This window comes from Melospiza melodia, chromosome 16, assembly GCF_035770615.1.
Source record: "Melospiza melodia melodia isolate bMelMel2 chromosome 16, bMelMel2.pri, whole genome shotgun sequence".
Taxonomy (NCBI): domain Eukaryota; kingdom Metazoa; phylum Chordata; class Aves; order Passeriformes; family Passerellidae; genus Melospiza; species Melospiza melodia.
In genome coordinates, this window is record NC_086209.1 from 9,703,593 (window position 1) to 9,723,813 (window position 20,221).

The 20,221-nt window shown below is 40.3% G+C and overlaps 1 protein-coding gene and 1 long non-coding RNA gene across 2 annotated transcripts in view; both read left to right on the plus strand.

Annotated features, from left to right (window-relative positions):
• The first annotated feature begins 1,077 nt into the window (after positions 1–1,077).
• On the plus strand, positions 1,078–5,558 carry LOC134425706 (uncharacterized). The gene is made up of 2 exons (XR_010029750.1): positions 1,078–1,384; positions 2,012–5,558. It is a non-coding gene; the product is annotated as an uncharacterized LOC134425706 (long non-coding RNA).
• Positions 5,559–5,840: 282 nt separating this feature from the next.
• Positions 5,841–20,221, plus strand: part of SMARCA1 (SWI/SNF related, matrix associated, actin dependent regulator of chromatin, subfamily a, member 1) — a 33,027-nt gene continuing 18,646 nt past the window's right edge. The window contains exons 1-13 of the mRNA XM_063170576.1: positions 5,841–5,947; positions 9,509–9,595; positions 11,844–12,010; positions 12,937–13,037; positions 13,164–13,264; positions 13,542–13,721; positions 15,032–15,187; positions 15,433–15,564; positions 16,316–16,384; positions 17,107–17,216; positions 17,859–18,085; positions 18,633–18,754; positions 19,130–19,282. Coding sequence (XP_063026646.1) covers positions 5,867–5,947; positions 9,509–9,595; positions 11,844–12,010; positions 12,937–13,037; positions 13,164–13,264; positions 13,542–13,721; positions 15,032–15,187; positions 15,433–15,564; positions 16,316–16,384; positions 17,107–17,216; positions 17,859–18,085; positions 18,633–18,754; positions 19,130–19,282 — 1,686 coding nt within the window. The 5' untranslated portion in view covers positions 5,841–5,866. The remainder of the gene's footprint in view (positions 5,948–9,508; positions 9,596–11,843; positions 12,011–12,936; positions 13,038–13,163; positions 13,265–13,541; positions 13,722–15,031; positions 15,188–15,432; positions 15,565–16,315; positions 16,385–17,106; positions 17,217–17,858; positions 18,086–18,632; positions 18,755–19,129; positions 19,283–20,221) is intronic.

The window sequence follows — 20,221 nt, forward strand, 5'->3', positions numbered from 1 at the left end:
CTGCACAAGTTAGGGAGAAAAAGATGCCATTGCAGGGAGTAGCAAATTATGCTTTAGCTTCATTGCAGTTGGAGGAAACTTTTGACAGCTTTTGCTTTGACCTAAAATCTCTTTTAAAGTGCTCTTCTGGTCAGGGACTGTCTTCTTGAGACAGTGCTCAGATTTTGGCAAAGTAGTAGCTTATTACAGCAGGAAATATTTTGTGACCTCCAAAGGAATCACCAATCATTGTTATATCTGGATGACATAATTGTTTGTAGGTGGGCAAAATCTGGCATTCAGGACAGAATACACAGTTTTAAAGCTGTTTATTAAATCCTGGTTATGATAGCTTAAACTGATACAAATTAGTGTGGCTGCAATCCCACCCTTCATCTCGCTGTAGATCTGTTTTGCTGCTGTATTGGCACTGGCCCCTGTGTGCGTGGGCAGTGGAGTTGTTTTGCTGGGCTGATCTGAGGAAAAAATAGTAACTCTCTTTGTTAGGATCAATTTTGTTTTTTACAATCTTGAACTAACCCACTGCTCACCTGCAGAAACACAGCAACAGTGCAAGGGGTCAGGAACACAAACTGTGAGAGCTCCTGGCTCTCCCCGTGTGACAATGAACACACAGCCAAAAAAAAAAAAAAATAAGTAAAAAACTTCGTAGTTGGGAAATGCAGGGATATTGGAAGACTTTCCAGTACCACAATAAAGCTCTGGCTACTAAAGCTGGGATTAAAAATGCAATATTGGGATCAAGTTGTAAAAACAAAGAGTATTTGTACAGCTATCAACACTTTGAACCAGATACAAAGGACACATTAGCTATTTTGTTATAGCTCCCAATGCTGAATGTGGTCTTGCATTTGCAAACCCTGTTGGCAACACCAGAGACCCTCTGTTGGGTGAAATGAAAGCTTGATACAGAAAATTGATGTGTTGATATGAAGCCTGCACCACAACAAAACCCAACAAACAAACAAGAGAAGGAAAAAAACAAGGAAAAAAAAAACCCTCTCACAAAACCTCCAAGCAACTACAACAAAAACATGCAAACCCTTTTCTACAAGAATACTCAATGCCAAGTCTATGAGGGCACATTGTTGCCTGTTACTGATGCAGAATCAGGGAGCATTTGTTTGTGGCCATGAACTGCACTGCTCTCAGCTGCTGCAAAGCCCTGCAGCATGGACACCCTGGAAATGGCATCTTCAGCAAAAGCTGGCTTACAAAGGAGTGGCACATAAACCAAGAGCACTTTTGAGAAGAACCTTCTTTATAAGCTCTAGAGGAGGAGTCCTAGTCTTCTTTCTAATCCTGTGAACAAGAAAATAATCTGGAACCCTGAAGTTGGTAAACTTGGGAGGGAACCTGTGAAATAAGGAACTGAATAAAACAGGTGAGTGCAAGAATGCATGGAACTGTGCTACTGGACATAGTCAAGGTTACTTGTAGAGAAATAGCCTGTTACTAGCAGCAATATTAAAATAGCAACACTTGATATAAGCATTTTAAGCAAGTCAGTAGCACTGCTGCAGTCAGGGTAACGTGGTTACTGTGGTTGATCACACTTGGAGGCTGATGTAGGCACGGAGATAAGGGTGGCAACTATTCAAGTCAACTTGCAAATGCCCCAGAGATAGCTGTGGTACTTCCAGGTCCTGCTGTTTATATATAAAGCTGAATTATAAAGCTGTTTATTGCCTACAGTAACATGCATTGCACAGTTGTGGTTAAAGTTAATTGCTGGTAGGATTAAGTCAGAAACAACCAGGGTCCTAGAAGTGGATTTTGGACTGTGGCATTCAATGGAGAACCTCCTGAATGTGCATGTGGGAGTGAACAGATCCCAGAGTAACAGGACAGAACCTTCCCAAGGCCCTTCTTGACAAAACCCTTTTGCCATTCTATGGGAAAGTGCTATATGTACGTGATACAGTTACAGAGGTAATTAAACAACAGCAAGTAAAAGTAATTTTAATTATTACGAAGTAATTTTTGTTATTTTTTTCCTGTTCTTGATCAGAATAGTTTGAAGACAGAGCAGCATTCACACCAAGCAGTCCCCAGGCTGCCGGGTGCCCTTGCCAGGACTGCCGCAGCTGAGCACAGGTCGGTGTTGCCACCTGGTGGCACGGGACAGCGGCACTGCCACTTGGAAATGGGACTGCCAGGCCAGCAAAGACACGCATCGCAACTGATATCTACGACACATTTTATTATTTGAGCTGTTGCTTTCTACAGAATCAATGCTTTACTGCTAGCAGCAGATCACCATCCCCACGGTGCGTTCATATGGTTCCATTTCACCAACACTGAGTTCCTTGGTCGGTGTGACAGTGCCAGCTGCTTACCAAGGGGCTCAGAAGGTCTTTGAAGGCTCCTCTTTTTTCATCAGGTGCCTCCATAATCCTCTCACGCCCTTTCTAGTTATCAGCCATAGCCACTGCTCTTCAGCTGTGGTCTGAGTTACAAACCTGTTGCTAGCAGTGGCCTTGCATGGATTTGGCAGATTCTTGCTGTGTTGAGTTTATTTGTTCTCATGAATTCGCCAGCCTGCTGGGTTACAGGTCCAGCATTTGTCAGCTCACACAAAGGGGCTTGTACAGCAACTTGGCCTAGAAAGCAATTCCACAGAATATTAAGATTTATTTAAGAAGTTACCCAAACCCAGTTATATCTGTGCTAGAGAAATGAAAACTGCTACAGTTTGGAAAAGGTTGAGTAATCATTTTCCAAAATTTTAAAATCTTATGGCATTACCTGGATAGTAGAAAAAAATGTCACTGGATCTGTATCTTACCATATCTTTACATATTTCAGCAGTGTTTAAAATGTACAAGTGGGTAACAGTGAGCCTGCAATTTCTCTGTTTAAATCTGACAAGGAAACATAATTCTCATCATACAGTATGTTAAGTGCATCTTTCTGAGATGGGCAGAGGAGGCCTGCTAAATTGGGGTGTGGGAGACCACACGTTCAGCTCTGGTGATTATATCTAACACTCTGTAAAATACAGAGTAAAAATCTGGGAAAACAAGGAGCTAAGAGCTAAATCTACATTGTTAACAGGACAACTAGCCCCTTTCTTCCCAACACATGAAAAAAAAAGATATATTTGGTAGAATTTTTCAAATATGATTACAAAAATCTAGTATACAAAGTAAGTACAAAAAAAGCACTTCCTACTTTTTAAAAACAATTTATTAGATTATCACATGATAACACTGTTGTGTGACAAAGTGATTTTTTCAGCCACTCCTGCAGATCCACAAGGAGTACACAGCATAGTCTGAGAAGCAGCTAAGAACATCTTTGCAAAGTGTCAAATGTAAATGTGAAGCACACAAGCAAAAAATAGCCAAAAGAGATCTTTCATAAAAGCAGCAGCTCGATTGTTTTGTACAGCATGCAATGTTCCTGTGAATTCCAACGAAAAAACAAGCTGTGACAAACACTTGAGAGTGTTCTGCATAAACAGAAGCTTCAGGCATTTGAAAGTGGAGAAGGCAAGGCAGATATTAAAAGTGGTTAGTGCGCTATTTGCTCTGAAGGTTAAGAACAACCACGTCATGGACTGGAATTTTCCCACCTTAGAGACTTTCTCATAGCTAACGGTAAACTTCATTTTCTACAGAGCGCTGCTTGGAAAAGCTATTTGGAGTACTCTTTCAAAACCAGTCACATCACTGTTCTTGATTGCTTTATGAAAAATATGCTTCCCAAAGCTTTTAAAAATAAATCATGTGCAAGGGCTACTGCAGATGCTACGGGCCTTGCTTTTTTGTGGACGATGTAGCATACACAGAAGGTGCTAAATAATTTGGAACAGGACTGTTACTGCTTTGCAGCTGTTTCACAACATGAAAAAGGGGAGTTTGGAGCTTAGATCATCTATGATGGGCCATAAAGTAGATGCTGAATTTCAGAGTAATCAGGCAGTCATGGAAACAGTTCAGACATATGTTACTGGCACTTCATTGGAACCAATGCATAGATGGAATAGAGGTCTCAGAAGTTTTTGTAAATGCAGCATATGAGATCTGCAATAACCCATTTGCTCAGCTTAGTTGTTGAGTTATGCAAAAAGACTGATGATGGTTACTGAGCTTTTCACTGGACTGAAGTAGCATTTTTTGCTCATTCTGACCACGGGGCTAAGGTTTCATTGCTGCCACTGGACAAGAGGTTCATGCTACTGCCTTTGTAAGTAATCACCAGGCAACATGGCTGATTTGGAACTATGTTTTTTAAGTCTACCAGCTCAAGGACTGTTTTGGGATTCTTTAGCAGTATGAGCAGAATTAAAGCCTAGTGGCTGAAAATCTGCATGTCTTGCCTGGACAGTGCGATATGTGCATTGAGTGACTTCATTATTGCAATTTTCAAAAGAAATACACAAACACTGCTGAATTTGAAATTGCTCAGGAAAAAAAATTCCTGTAAGCTATTTTTGCTTTGTGAGCTCCACTGGTACCTCTTAGACCTGCAGACATGAACAGATGATTTTCTCTCTGGGGCGGTTTAGGAAAGCACACTTGCCATTTGCAGCAGGGTTTGGAGCTGCTGGGATGAGCCCAAAGCACCGAGGGCAGCAGGGAGAGGGACGGGATCTCGGCTCTGGTGACACCCCCACCCAGCTCTGGGGTCCCCAGAGGGACATGGGACATATGGGAGCGATTCCACAGGAGAAGGGCAGGAGGCTGGAGCACGTCTGCTCGCTGTGGGGACAGACTGGGATGGCGCTGCTCCTGAATGGGAGGCTCTGGGGACATCTCACTGAAGACTTCCAGTTCTGCAAGGGGCTCATAACGTGGGGAGAGCAACTTTTACATGGGCAGATAGGACAAAGGGGAACTGTTTTAAACTACAAGAAAAGATTTGGATTAATTATTAGTAAGAAATTCTTTAATGTGAGGGTGATGAGGCACTGGCACAGGTTTCCCAGAGAAGCTCTGGCTGCCCCTGGATCCCTGTGTGAAAAATGCATGTATTTTATGATTGGCTTTTCGCAAATATTAAAATGAATATTATACGTGTTGTGTAAGAAAGTAATGCTGTATTAATTCTCTTAAGTAGTGTGTTAAATATAGTTTTAGGTTATAAAAAAATATTAAAATAGAAACTATGCTATGTAGAATACTTTTTTAAAAGAAAGGACTTGCAGCGAGATAGCAGCCACAGGACACCTAAATCTTTCAGAGAAAAAGAATTTATTGCCCTCTTATCAGAAGAAAGGAACTTCTTCCCTCCTCGAAGCCGCTGTTAGGATTCAGAGGAAGAAGTTGACCGATGACCAGACAGAATCCTGTATTTGAATGGAATTTATGCATCATGTACGAGGTGTATAAATATGCAACAGGCTATTGCTTTTAAGGGTTAATCCTTTGTTAACGGGTGTCCTTTTTCGGGTTCGTGCTGCTCAGAAAAAGGTACCCAGACTGTCAGTAACTCTTTGTCTTTATTGTCTCATATTGTTCTAATTCAATTTGTCCAAATTATTATTACTCTAATTGTATTACTATTTTTATAACCATTTTATTACTATTAAACTTTTAAAATTTTAAAAACAAGTGACTGGAGTTTTTCACACCGGGAAGTGTCCACTCTGGGACAGTGCAGTGTCCCTGTCCATGGCCGGTGGGTGGAACGAGTGGATCTTTAAGGTCCATCGGGCCGCAGGGCGGGCTGAGGAGCCGTCAGCCCTGAGGGACCCGCGCTGTCCCTCGGCCGGGCCGGCCCAGCAGCGCCGGCCCAGCAGCGCCGGCCCCGCGCAGTTATCGCGAGAGCGGCGCGGCGCGGGCCGGTCGGAGGGGCGGGGCCGCGCGGCGCGAGGGGCGGTGGGGCCGCCCCCGCCCCCCCGGCGCCCGCCGAGCTCAACATGGAGCCGGGCCCGGGCGAGGAGCCCCGCGCCTCCACGTCCTCCGCCACGGCCGCCGCGCCGGAGCCCGGCCCCGAGGAGGTACCGCTCCGCCCCGGGGGGCCCTGCGGGTGGTGCAGCCTGCCCCGGTCGCCCCCTCCTGCAGCCCCTGCTCGGCCCGCGCCTCCCCGGCCCTGAGGCCGCCCGGGCCCCTCCGCCGCGGCCCGCGGGCGCCCTGCGTGCCGGGCACACCCCCGGCCCCGAGCCCGCCCTGCGGCATCGCCCCGGCCGTTCCCGCCGCCCTGCCGTGCCCCCGGCCCGGCTCTGCAGCCCGAGGCTGGGGCCGTGGGGCCCGTGCGGAGCCCCTGCAGCCCCGCGGCCTGCGGGGTCCGGCTGCCGGAGCCCCCCGCCCTGTTGTTGCCGTTCCCGCCCCCGGGGAGAGCTGTCCCGGAGCTCCGAGGGCCCGGGGAGGGAGTGGCGGGAGGGCACCCCGAGGGGTCAGGGCCTCCGGCTGCCCCTGCCCAGCTGGAATGGTGCCCTGGTGCAGAATGCACCTCTCGAGACAGCGCGTATGGCTGCCGGCCGCCTCTCCTTAGGTTTTTGGAAGAAAGACACAAGGCTTGTAGAAAGTGACGTATTCAGGTATCCTTGGAAACAGAACAAGGTTTAACCCGAAGAATGAATCTTAGGAAAAACTTAGTGGAATGAGGACCTTACATCATGTGTTTATGATACTGGAGAAAATGGTGGAACTACTGATAAGAGTACATTCAGGTGTTTTATCCCAGTTACTGACAGTCCATTTTGCTGTAAGGAATGTTTGAAGCTTTATTTTATTATGTATACAAACAGTTATGGGACACTTTGGTTACTCAAGAGAAAATGTTTAAGGGCAATTTCTCCATTGTATCGGGCAATTTCTCTATTGTATCTAACTTACTCTGCAAAATTTTATGCGTGTCAACTGTACAGTCACAGCTTCTGCATAACAGTGGCAGGCCTGCAACCTGTTGTGCTCTGCTCCCCTGTCAAGTATTTTACTTCATAAATAGTCTTTGTTGTACTACCAAAACTGCCTTATTGGCTGTTTGGAAATGTATTTCCACCTTGTGTATGTGAATTGAACACAGAAGGAATCCTAATTATTCGTAGTGCATCTGCTCAGAGTTTTCAGTAGCACAAATTGCAAGGGTAAAGTCAGCTAAAGCAGCAGCAGTTCTTGTTCCCAGTTGTTTATTTAGGTGCTCCTGGGGCCTCCTCATGTTGGGACTGTTAAACTTTCTGGATAGAAATCTCTCAGCCTGAATTTAGGAACTCTGTTTAGGGTACCTTAGTATTAGAGATTTTAAGGGGAGTGTTTTGTATCTTTGGAATACTCAGGATTTTTTGAAAGTGCTGTGTGGATGTTGTAAGGTGTTTAAATGACAGCAGTGTTCAGGGGACTGTTTATAATGGAAATAGGTTCTAGAGTAGAGACACATTGTTACTGGTGAGTTTCCTGAGCTAAAAATGAAACTACTTTTGTGGTGGTGAATTGCACTGAGGCTTCTGCTGTCCTGGTTCCTGACAAGCCAGCCCTCTACCTGATGAAGATCTGTTGTGTAAAGTTTCTAGGGAAAAACTCTCAGACTTTGTGGAATATTTTATGTTTCTGTGTTGTATAAAGCTACACGGGCCAGTTGTTAGGGGGAAGTATTCTTACTCATACCAAAATCTAGTAATTGTCAAGGTGTAGAGTTTTGCAATTCAGAGCCTTATGCAGAAGCAAGCCTGGGTATGATGCCTGTCCATCAATATTCAACAGAAACACTGCAATAAGAACTTGGGGGGTAGGGACAGTGTTTTCTCTGTGAGGGTAAGGTGTACACTGTGGTTTTATTGTGCTGTGGCTGCAGTAATAGGTCAGCTCATTTACTGTTTTAACTCAGTGTGTTATTCAGAAATACTTATTTTGGAATAAATTTGGTTTGTATGCCACCATAAGTTTTATTCCTCTGGGATAATCTGAGTAAGAACAGAACTGGCATTGCAGCTGTCTGCCTTGGGGCTTAGAAAGGTAATATTGCACTGCAATTTACTTGGGAAACTTGCAGCTTTAAGGGATTCTCATAATATTGAGTTGTTCTGCTTGAATAAACTTAATACTTACATGAGGTAGACAGACAGACAGCTTTTTTCCAGTGACACATCTATCTAATTTATTTCTAGGGCAGGTGAGGGAGATGCCTGAAATGGCCTACTGTCAATTTGTTTTCATTTCAGGAATAATTTGACACTTCAGTTGGAGGACTGGACCTGATACTAGCAGTGTCAGCCTCTCTTTTTGGAGTGTGTGTTGTTTAGTAATGCAGTGGAGGTGTGAATATCCACATCTGCATCACCTCTTTGGCGTGTTGGAGTAACTTTGCTTTCTGAGATGAGCTGATTATCTGTGTGACTGAAGAACATTTAAGTGAATAGAATATTTCTAATATTTCTAAATTACCTATTGGCAACATTTGGCCTTGCACAGGTGAGCTGAAGCATTCATAAAATCATTAAGCTCTCAAGCAGCTTCATTATACACTAAGTACTGTTCACCTCTGCAGAGAATTATGGCTTTGGGCCAAACCTGAAACAGAAATCTGTGACTTCAGAAAATATTCCTCCCATTTGCATGTGTATTTATCAGTGAAAGTTCTGAAATTTAAATGCAATGTTGCTTGACAGATTTTCAAATATTTAGTACCATTTTGGCCTGGTTTTGCTATTGGAACCTGAATAGTTTAGAGGAATTATTATTTTAATGTATTTAATAGTAGTCTGATACTTAAAGCAGATTTATGCTCTGCACTGTTATGTTTTATGCAGACATGCACTCTTGTAGCTCCTTCCAGTTTATTCAGAGCTTTTCAAAAACATTTTTAGAATTTAAAGCATCTCAAAATAGGTTTACTTTTATTGGCATATTTCAAAGACCAATTAGGAAAGTTTTCCTTAGTTAGGGGGGATAAAAATCTACCACTTCATCATTTTACCAATATAGTTGTGGAAAACCTGCTTTGAGCTTCTCAATTGAGGACAGGTATGAATCTCATAAACTACAAAAGTTACAATTAGTTACAATTCCTTAGATTTCTTTCATATATAGTAAATAAGGTGGTTCTGCTCTCTGAGAGTGTACCAGGGGATTGTTGCTGCATGGATTGAATTGGTTGGCTGTGTATCTTCCTAGGTTTGTAGTTAAGCTGTTTCCAATTGAACTTTGCAATAGAAGTGGAAACAAACAAAACCCAACCAAAATGCAAGTGTCAGCAACTTAGAATTAGGAATCTGGCATTTAGAAATCAAAACTGTTATTTTTTTAAAAATATCTTTTCAAGGTATTAAACTTAATTATGCATTTACAGTGAAATCTCTGTGAAAGATTAATGTTCTTTCAGTAATTTCTTTCAATTTGGATCCTGTGTGTAGAGATGAATATGAGGTTCTTCAGGTTCATTGTGGACATGAAGTTTTGCTTTAGGTGAAGTGATATGATTAATGCACTCATTTAATTTTGAAATAATTATTTTTAAAAAGTAGCATGCTTGTCTTACAGATTTTAGGTTTGTTCAGTTTGATGCATTTTGCTAAAAAAGTAAATAAACGGTATTTATTAAATGTCTAACTTCCGAATTCCAGAAAAATGATCCCCCATTCCAACTCAAACTTCCTCCAAAGGCAGCGAGACCTGAAAAAGAAGTTGACCCAGAATATGAAGAGAAGATGGTAAGTGCTTTCATGAGAAAATGTACTGCAGCTTTCTATGGCACTTGGTTGTTGGAGCAGGATCAGCACAGTTACAAGGAGTTGCTGCAGCCTGGATGTGTCAGAAAAAAAACCAAATCAAGATTAATTTAGGTGTCCATGTTGTGTCTCTCACAGTGACTGACAGGTCAGGCAGTGGTGGTTCTGTTAAATGCTGTCCCATTCTTCCAAGTGTTTTTGTCTGCATGGTTTTTGGAGTTGTACCGTGTGGTTTTTATACTCATAGTTGTCAGTGGATTTTTGGTTTTGTGGTTTGTTTTTTAGTTATCCACACCCATCTGTGGTAAGGAGTTACTGTTCAATGACATTTTATATTTACAGCTCTCCCCATTTTGTTTTGAATTGTCTCTGTCAGTTTTATTTGGTGACTCCTTGGGTCATGTCAGAGGCATCCTTAAGCTACTTCTTACTTAATTGAAATAATGGAAGCTGCCAGTTTCTCTCATATAAAAACAAGGCTTTAAATATTTAAATGTCCCATAATATGTGTGCCATATGCAAAAGAGGATTTGTCCATGACACCAGTGCTGGGAACTTGTAATGCTGGAGAGGAGATGTAACAGGGTAACTTCTGTGGTACAAAGAGGCAAAAACCTGCAGGACATTATAATGACTCCTTGGATGACATTTGTAGTAACTTCTTGGTTTAAGCTGGTACCTTTGTCTTGCATTGTTTTTAAAGGCTTTAATGTTAAATGGATGCAAAGTAAATACAGTAGAATCTGAAAGGACTCAATATCACAGAAGTCAGGGAAGAATATAACTGTTAGACATAGAAGAATTGATGCCTACATGTATGAACACCTAATTTATAGCTGAAGAGCCACAGTGAATCTGTTCTTTGAGAATGAATTGAGTAAACAGCTAAACTTGTTTCACAATAATACTTGACTTTACAACTTCTCTAAGTTACAGTGTTAGTTCAGTTGTCCTAAGAGGCAAAGGGGATTAGATACCAAAAAATCTACCTTTTATCAATTGTGCAGTTGTGAGCTAGACTTTTACTGTTTTATCAGGACATACTGTTTATGCTAAGCCTATGATATTGCAGGCAGGAAATGATATTGTTTATTCAATATAGGTCGTTACCAACAGCGATGATTTTGCCAAAACAATCGTGCTTTATTTGTAAACTGAATCCTCTGCATGGATTTGTTTTTATTCCGATGATCATAAACATCAATGCCGCTACTTCCCCCTTCTATAATTTCTTTTTCATAAAGGTTTTACTTTTTATTTACATTATATTCGGTTGTCAAGTTATTTGCAGAAACGGTCCGATAATAATGCGAGGGGAAAGCAGTGATTTTTTCCAAGGAGATCTCGGTGAAGCTGTTAAAGGAACGCGGTGCCCTCGTGTGGCGCCATCGTGCATTGCACGCCAGGAGCGCTCTGCTGCCCTTTGGGTGCCGGTCCTGCTCTTGGGGGAGACTTTGTTGTTGTAAGGGACCTGCAGAAAGGCGTTCTGGGGCCGGATATTCCTCGGAAACGATACCGAACTACGGATTCACTTCTATCCTTGATATCATGATATGTGAATGAGTCACATGGACATTGCCTTACATGGTACAGTGTTACATGGTGCTTAGATTTCTCATAGAGAAGCTGATAACAGTTGCATTCTCTCAGATAGAATTTGCATTTTTTTCATATTTTTATTTAAAATGATGTAACATCTTATCTTCTAAGTATAAGGAAGGAAGGCCCTGTTTTGCTGTGTGACATAGTGATGTGTGTGTGCCCCATTGAGATGGCAAAACTGAAATGCTCAAAATTTGAAATCTGACAGCAAAATTCACAATCCTGAGTGAAAGCAGTCCAACCATTACTTCAGGAATAATTCTAAAAGCAGAGCTACTACATTGTTGTCTTTGATCAAATCCTGATAGCCTCAAAGCTGATGAAAGTTCTGCCTCTGACGAGCAAGGTTAGGATTTCATCCCTTCCTGCAAGTCATAACTTTAGTTTTGTCTTCATCTTTTGTAGACAAAGATGAAAGCATCCCTTCACCACTGCTGGTGTGCCATGAAGCAGCTCCAGCTCTGTTTCACAATGCTTGTAGCCCTCTGAGTTGTCTAACAGATCAGTCTTTTCTCATATAAGTTGTTCTCATGAGTGTCTGAATTCTGTTTCTTAACAAAAATACGTTTTTGTAAAGAAAAGTTATTTTTTCTTCTTTTTTTATTCTCTTCTCCACTTTGGAAACTAGAAAGCAGATCGAGCGAAGAGGTTTGAGTTCCTCCTGAAGCAGACAGAACTTTTTGCACATTTTATTCAACCTGCAGCACAAAAATCACCAACATCTCCACTGAAAGTCAAGCTGGGACGGCCACGGTTGAAGAAAGATGAAAAACAGAGTTTGATTTCAGCTGGGGAGTATGTTTTATTTTTATTTCAGACTTCTTACATGTTCAAACAACTTTGACTTTTAACATAATTTGTTTTGAGATTGTAGATAGAAATTGTACTTTCAGTAAATGCAGACAGTTTCCTATTAGTGGGGTATCAATTTCTTTAAATGCTGATTAGTTTGAAAGCATCAGCTCCATTAACATAAGTGTCACCTTGGATCAGAAATGCACTTTTAAAGCAAGTTGCCTGATTCTTGCCATGTAAAATGCTTTGGTCTGTATTGTGGGGTGAGTTTGGAGCACACAAATTGAATTTCTTTTGCATGATGCAGAAGGGGCATCAGAAATCCACCTGATGTGACCCAGCTGGTCGTGCACCAGTCAGTGGGACCAGGGTGGGGCTAGACCAGGCTGTGACAAGGCAGTACCCATGTAGTGGGGATGTTGGATCCTCAGCACCAACTGGCTCTCCCCACTGGTCTGTCTGTGTTGGTATTGCAGCAGAGCCTGCCTGTAGTGCCTCTGAGAGGTCTTAAATAACAAACAACTGGTTTTTTGTAATGCTTGCAAAATTACATTCTATTTTAGAAATTTTAATTATTTAAAAATGCGAATATATGATTTTTCTGAACTTTGTAAATATCAAGTAATTGAGTCTAAGGCCACCACTGATGTGTCTTGTATATCTGTGTTGTTCATTAAAAAGTGCCTCAGAGAACTCATGATATTGTCAGATTATAGCTGTGGCTCTGAAAGAGAGGGATTCATATCAGCAGTTCTAATTCAAGCTGGAATGACTCCTGAGGAATTACATTCTAACAGGATGAGAGTTGGGTCAGGATGCCAGAACGTTCACACTGTGTGTCAGTGTGAGGTTCTGTTGTGATTTGGAGTTTGTAGCAGTGTTTTGAAGTGGTTTGTTCACACATCAGTGTTGGGCTCTTTCCTCAGGTACCGCCACAGGCGCACGGAGCAGGAGGAGGATGAGGAGCTCTTGTCCGAGAGCCGGAAAAGCTCCAACGTGTGCATTCGGTTTGAGGAGTCCCCTTCATGTAAGCATGGTGATAACAGCTCAGTGCTCTGATTGAGTTCATGTAATGAAAATCTGAGCAGATTGCAATTGGAATTTTCCACTTTGAATTAGTATTTTTCTACTTAGAGGAATCTTACATTTACAGATGTGAAAGGAGGAACACTGAGAGATTATCAGGTTAGAGGTTTGAACTGGATGATCTCATTGTATGAAAATGGAGTTAATGGCATTCTGGCGGATGAAATGGTAAGCAGTACTCTTTTGGATTTTTTTGTAGTAATTATTGAACAAAATACAGCATTGAAGTGCTTATAGTATTTTGTGTACATGCAGTAGTATGCTTCATTCTACAGCAGTCTGGTTTTTCAAATCTGAAATTGTAATGTAAGAAATTCTACTGCAACATTTTTTGTGTAGTTTGCTTTAAACAAATGGCAGAATTATATGGTAAGAAAATGGTTTGAAAGTATTTCTCTGTTATTTCACTTCAGCAAGTTTCTTTCCTCCCTCTTTGTCAATGCAGGGGCTTGGTAAGACTCTGCAGACAATAGCTTTATTGGGCTATCTGAAGCATTACAGGAACATTCCTGGGCCACACATGGTCCTGGTTCCAAAATCAACTTTGCATAACTGGATGAATGAATTCAAGCGCTGGGTTCCATCCTTACGTGCTGTTTGCCTTATTGGAGATAAAGATGCCAGAGTAAGTGCTTCACATTTCAGAAATTTATGCATTATTTAGCAAAAAATATCAGTTGGGTATGTGGAATTCTCCCTAAGCTATTTCCTTAATTACAGTATATTTTAGTAATCTTTACTGCATTAATGTTGAAAGTACAAAATGTTATGCTTGTGACTAGGAGGAAAAACTGAAAATCAGTAGATGAAATAATAGACTGGGATCTGGGTACAGCCCTTTGAGTTGTCTGGTTTTCTGTTGTCTTTCTCTTTGACTTTTGCACCTATTTTTTATCTCTCTTCCATATTTGTAATGTGACAGTGTGTACTCATTTTTCTTTATTGCACTCACTTTGTTACTTCTCCCTTCACTTTTTTTCAGGTGACTTTTCCCACTCTTGTATTTTATAAGCCTGCCTGGCCTTGTAACTAGGATTCTGCTGTAGAGCTTTTCATCTTTCATTGTGAAGGCCTTAAAATAGATATGGAATGTTTTTCTAACCGAAGGGGATGAATGAGCTGGATGTTCTCTGAATTCTGTAGCTGCTCATTTGGGTTGCATGGCTGCCTGTTACTGCTTGAGGGTAGAAAGGTTCTAGGAAGGGAATAGGAGCTGGCAGTGGGGCCAGGAAGGCAAGTGGCATCCTGGTGTGTACCAGCCCTGGTGTGGCCAGCAGGACCAGGGCAGTGACTGTCCCCTGTACTGGGTGCTGTGACATTGAGGTGCTGGAGTGTGTTCAGAAGAGGGAACAGATATTAGGAGGAGCAGCTGAGGGAAATTGTTTTTGTAGGTGATAGGACAAGAGGAAATGGCTTCAGGTGTACCGGGGGAGACCTGTCTGCATGGTTTTCCTATGGGATGATTTTCTTTCATGTGAAATGATTTATGTGCTTTGATATGGGCCTTGGAAAACAGATGGGACAGAGGAGGGAGCTGTCTGGGAAAGAGAGAAGATAGTTGGGAGTGGACTATGTAAGTTGGTTTGATACACTTCTGTGGATTGTGTCTTCGGACAAATTAATTCAGATGGTTTTTTCCCCCTTTTGGTTGTATGTACTCTATTTGAATTACAGAAAAATGATGCTGAAGAGCAAGTAGCTAATTTTGAGTAGAAACTAATTTGTGTTTTACTGAACTCCAGCTTTCTCTGTGCTTGAAGTACAAAGGATTGAAGGCTTTTGTTACAGTAACTTTCAGTTACTGAGAAGATGTTTCAGATGAACTTTGTGTGCTAGTTTAGTGCGTCAGTGATGGTGGTGGAGACAACATTCCCTGAATGCCATAAAAATTGTTCATAGTTATCAATGCTTACTAATCCAGTTCTTCTGCTCCAGGCTGCATTTATCCGTGATGTTATGATGCCTGGTGAATGGGATGTTTGTGTTACATCATATGAAATGGTAATTAAAGAGAAATCAGTCTTCAAGAAATTTAACTGGAGGTACCTGGTAATCGATGAAGCCCACAGAATAAAGAATGAGAAGTCTAAGGTAAATTTGAAATTGTTTGATACTTGGAAGTTAGTTCAATACAAAAAGATGCATCTGATTTGAGCAGATTTCAAGTGTTAGCTGTGGTGTTTTTTTAAAATAGAAACAATGAGTTATTGGGTGGTAAATGTGAATTTCATAGGTAGCTCACTGTCTCTAAGTTTAATTGACATTGTTTTAGGTTTCAAAAACTGATTGACTGTGCTTTAGTGTAGATGATGTTGATAACTATGTTGTGTTTCCAGCTGTCAGAGATTGTGCGTGAGTTCAAGACAACAAATCGATTGCTGCTTACAGGAACTCCTTTACAGAATAACCTCCACGAGCTGTGGGCATTACTCAATTTTCTTTTACCTGATGTCTTCAATTCTGCAGATGTAAGTTGATGTTTGGAGGTACAGTGTTGTTATTTTGCTTCCCAGGCTGCTGTCAGTAGAAGAGAAGAATGACCAGCCTAGGGAGGAGATGGACATTGTGCATGACCCAGGTTCAGGGAAAGCTCTGTGGCTTACTGTAGACTGCTTTTCTTACTCTGCCTAGTTAAAACAGTGCATTCTGCTGGTGTGGATGAGGCCTCAGACCATTAACAGCAAATGCAATATCTTAAATAGATCAAGAATTATGCAGAATTTGAAAAAGCAATGAGGTAGCAAGAATATGAAGCATCCAAATAGACATAATCCTTTTTTTTTTAATTTAGAACTTGAGTAATCTTTCTTCTCTTTTACTGTTAATGTTTCTTTGTTCTTGTATTACTTACTTATGTTATTTTTGCTCTGCTGTCCATCTAATTTTCTTAAGGATTTAAGTTGTGATTTTTAAACTTTTTGCCCCATCATCACATAAGCACTAAAGGGAAGCCCTTGGGCACTGCAGTGATGAGCATGGAAAGTTGTTGTATATTAAGCAGAGTGTAGTGATATTTTGTCTGCAGAGTGATGCACTTGACTCAAATGTTACAACATACCAGGGAGATGGCACAGAATTGCAGACTGGTTTTTCTTTCACAGAAGTAATCTGTCTCCAGATTTATGCCACTCTCATCTGGAATGAAAGAGAGTCAATGGGTGTCTGTTAAAAGTGCAGATGATAAACTGTTCTTACCAATTGTGCTGTTTCTCATCACAGGATTTTGACTCATGGTTTGACACTAAAAATTGTCTCGGTGATCAGAAACTTGTAGAAAGACTTCATGCTGTAAGTAATTAAAGCTGTAATCACATGTCATCATTAGCATGCACACTGTAAAGAAGAAAACCAGATTAGTTTCCCCTTCATCTCAAAGTTGAAAAAAATGAACATGAAGGTCTTTAGTTACAGGAATGTCTATCAGAATTTTCATTAATTAAACTTCCTGTCATAGGTAGTACTTTTTGTGTGTTACTGTTTGAAGCAGACAAAATCTGAACATAAGAAGTGAAAATGAAGAATTTTGAGATATTTTTAAACCATTTATTATTGTGAATAGTACACTGGTACATGTCATGCTAATCTGAGTAATGCCTTTACCTTTGTTTTACTGTGCATGAGATAAGACATTTTTTACAGTGGCAGAAGAGGTCAGAGAACCTACAACATGCATTGCTTATACTTGAAATATTGGTGTGTTTTGTCCCTGCTAGTGGAAATGAAACAGAGCTTATGTTAAAAAGGATTATATTTTATAAACTTAAGAGTTTTGCCCCTTCTTAAGGTAACAACTGGGATGATTCCAGCAATCCTTATATAGGGATACACATGTGTGAGTTTAGTCATTGCAGGACAACTTTGTTTTGCAGAATTTTTCTCATAGAGTCACCATGACAGCAATAGATACTGGTTAGTTCTGGATAAATATCAGATAATTGAATCTGTTAGTTTTGTATTTGTGACAATCAATTTTACACATTTATCTATGTAAAGCATCTTAATTTGTGTAGGTTTTGAAGCCATTTCTCTTACGTCGTATAAAAGGTGAAGTAGAAAAGAGTTTGCCTCCAAAGAAGGAAGTAAAAATTTATCTTGGGCTCAGCAAAATGCAGAGAGAATGGTGAGTGATTTACATCAAAGTAAGCTTCTTTTCTGATAAACACTATAGCTCTTCACACTGATACTTTTTTCCTTACATTTGCATGTTGAGACAGTCAGAGAAACTAATTTACAGCTGTCTTAGGGCTTTTGTAAAAAATGCACAAGTTTCAGAGAGCTCAGGAAGGGTAATGAAAAGAGCTGGGAGGAAGAAAGGAGAAAAGGTTTTCCTTCCTTAAGTTTATGTGAAAGAACAAATGCCTCCTGAGCTTCCTCCTTTGATCCAAGTATGTATGCACCAAAAAGTCTTAACCTGAAATTAGAAGAGAACCCTGAGGAACTACCCAGAAAAGACATGAGACGCCAGGTCAGTGTAGCAGTTTCTGTCAAATAAGTAATATTTTTAATCCACTTTATACTACTAAAATGGAAGTGTAAAATAATCCAGGGCAGATCATTGTCACTCACAGAGAGATTCCCTTTTGTATTTAGCAATGAATTTGGAAATCTGTATTATCAGTGAGATGTTTCATAGTAATATAGCTCATTGTTATAGAAACAAAGCCACCTCCCACATAAATAAGAATGGTCATAATTGCAGGGTTTCATTCATTCATTGAATTAAAAACCAGAAAATTGTTCAAAACTGCCCTTAAAACCTCAGGTACACCAGGATCCTGATGAAAGACATTGATATCCTGAACTCAGCTGGCAAGATGGATAAGATGCGCCTGCTGAACATTCTGATGCAGCTGCGGAAGTGCTGTAACCACCCTTACCTGTTTGATGGTGCTGAGCCTGGCCCTCCTTACACCACTGACACTCATCTCATCACCAACAGTGGCAAAATGTTAGTTCTGGATAAGCTGCTGGCAAAACTCAGAGAGCAGGGTGAGTGCTGTTTGTGGACAGCAGTGATCTGAATTCTCCTTCTCAGTTAAAGTATCTTTCAAAAACAGCACAGGTTTAGCCTCTCCTGCAGTGAATGTATTCATCACTTTCTCTGAGGTTTTTGTTGAAAATTAATTTTCTGTAGATCGTAAGACATGAAGGGAAAGAAATCTTACTGGAATGATAAATAAGACTGAAAATATGGAGAAGCAGAAGGAAAGGAAAAGTAGAGCCTCCCTTCTGCTTTCTGTAAGAAAATTTCTGATGATAGGATTATTTCATCTATGTGCATCAGCCAGCACCAGATTCCCTTACAATGGATTTAAGTGTTCTGCTTTTTTGGTTGTGCATTTCTCCTGTATAATTTATCAAGTAATATTCTTGAGTGGTTAAATCACTACCAGAAAAATAACTGGAGAATAAAGACTTAATTTAGGCATAGTACAGAATATGTCACATAAATTCTCAGTCATGCTCTGGAGTAGCACTGTGATCAGATCAATGTGAAAACATAAAATTAATATCAAAACCTTCTGTGTTCTGTCAGGTTCCAGAGTTCTGCTGTTCAGTCAGATGACTCGTTTGCTGGATATTTTGGAAGACTATTGCATGTGGCGTGGTTATGAGTACTGCAGGCTTGATGGGCAGACACCACATGAGGAGAGAGAGGTGGGAAAGTTGTATGCAAACAAGAAAAGCCTTTGGTTAGATTGATAAGTTATTATTTACATACATGTATGTAGCCACATCATTGTTCAAAGTAAAGCAGAAATGGTACAGTTTTTAAAAGGCTGCTAAGGGAATGTTTCTGCTAGACTAACAGTATGTTTCATTTGATCCATAAATGAAAAATACAGTATATTATGGAGTCAGTACAGATTTTCTCACCTGTCCAGACATACATTTCTTACTTTGATAAAATTCTTTTTTCTATGAAAACGGTGTAAATTTAGACGGAATTTAATTGGAAAGCCACCAGCATACTGGAAACTTGTTTGAAAGATCTGATACTTTAGTGACACCTTTTTTTTTTTTTTCTTTCAGGAAGCAATTGACACATTTAATGCTCCTAACAGCAGTAAATTCATTTTCATGCTGAGTACCAGAGCTGGAGGTCTTGGAATTAATTTGGCAACTGCTGATGTGGTTATTCTCTATGATTCAGATTGGAACCCTCAAGTAGATCTGCAAGCCATGGTGAGTTAACTCTCTAATACACATTTGTTTGTTTAAGTTGTCAATATTCTATTTTGTATAACTGTTTTCAGAACTTGCACTTTTATTACTTTTCTTTATTTTTTGTTTACGCAAGGCAATACCAAGATACAAAGGAGTTGGATAAAAGGGCATGAGGGCATGAACAGAATTTGTGGAGGAAATTGTAGATTTTTGCCTGTAAATATTTGTCTTAATTTTTTTCATAATGAGAGATTACTTCTATCAAAATACTGTATCAATATTGTTAATAGAACTATAGCATTATTCTTAATTCTATCTTTTCAGGAGAGAACAGTTGAATAATAGAGTACTGTTTTCAAAATTATAACAGATAACTAAAAGCATGCAGCCTTGTATTTCTGTCATTTTGGAAGTTTATGGTTTTACTGTTTGTTTCTGCATAAGCCTAAAGGCATTCGGTGGTGATGCTGGGAGGGGGAAGTTACCTTGGGGTTAAACCTACTCCAATCTTCTCTTTCTCAGTACTGAATGTAAAAAAAATAGTTTGTAGTTTGTTTCATGTGGAATAAAACTCATGTGATCCTTCTTGAACGATTAGTAGGGTGGGTATTTGTTCAGTGGTTTGTAATTTTTAATTTTCTTTTAATGCACATCAACACATCAAATATTTAATATCAATAGCTCATGCTTTAGATATGCATGTTGACTGCCAATAGTTGACCAAATTCCTGGAGACTGTAAGTGTGGTTTGTGAACTTCAGTGGGGTTTTCAGGAAGAAATTAATAATATACAGGAGAGTAAAAGATTTAACAACTCCTGTTTAAAGAGAAAATCCTGTGGTACCCACAGCTTGAAGGACAGCTGTTTTAACTTTTTTTTTTAATTTAAAAGGACATGTTTTTCAGAGGGGATAAACACAAGCTTTGTTACAAATGAGTGTAGTGTGTTAGTCATAA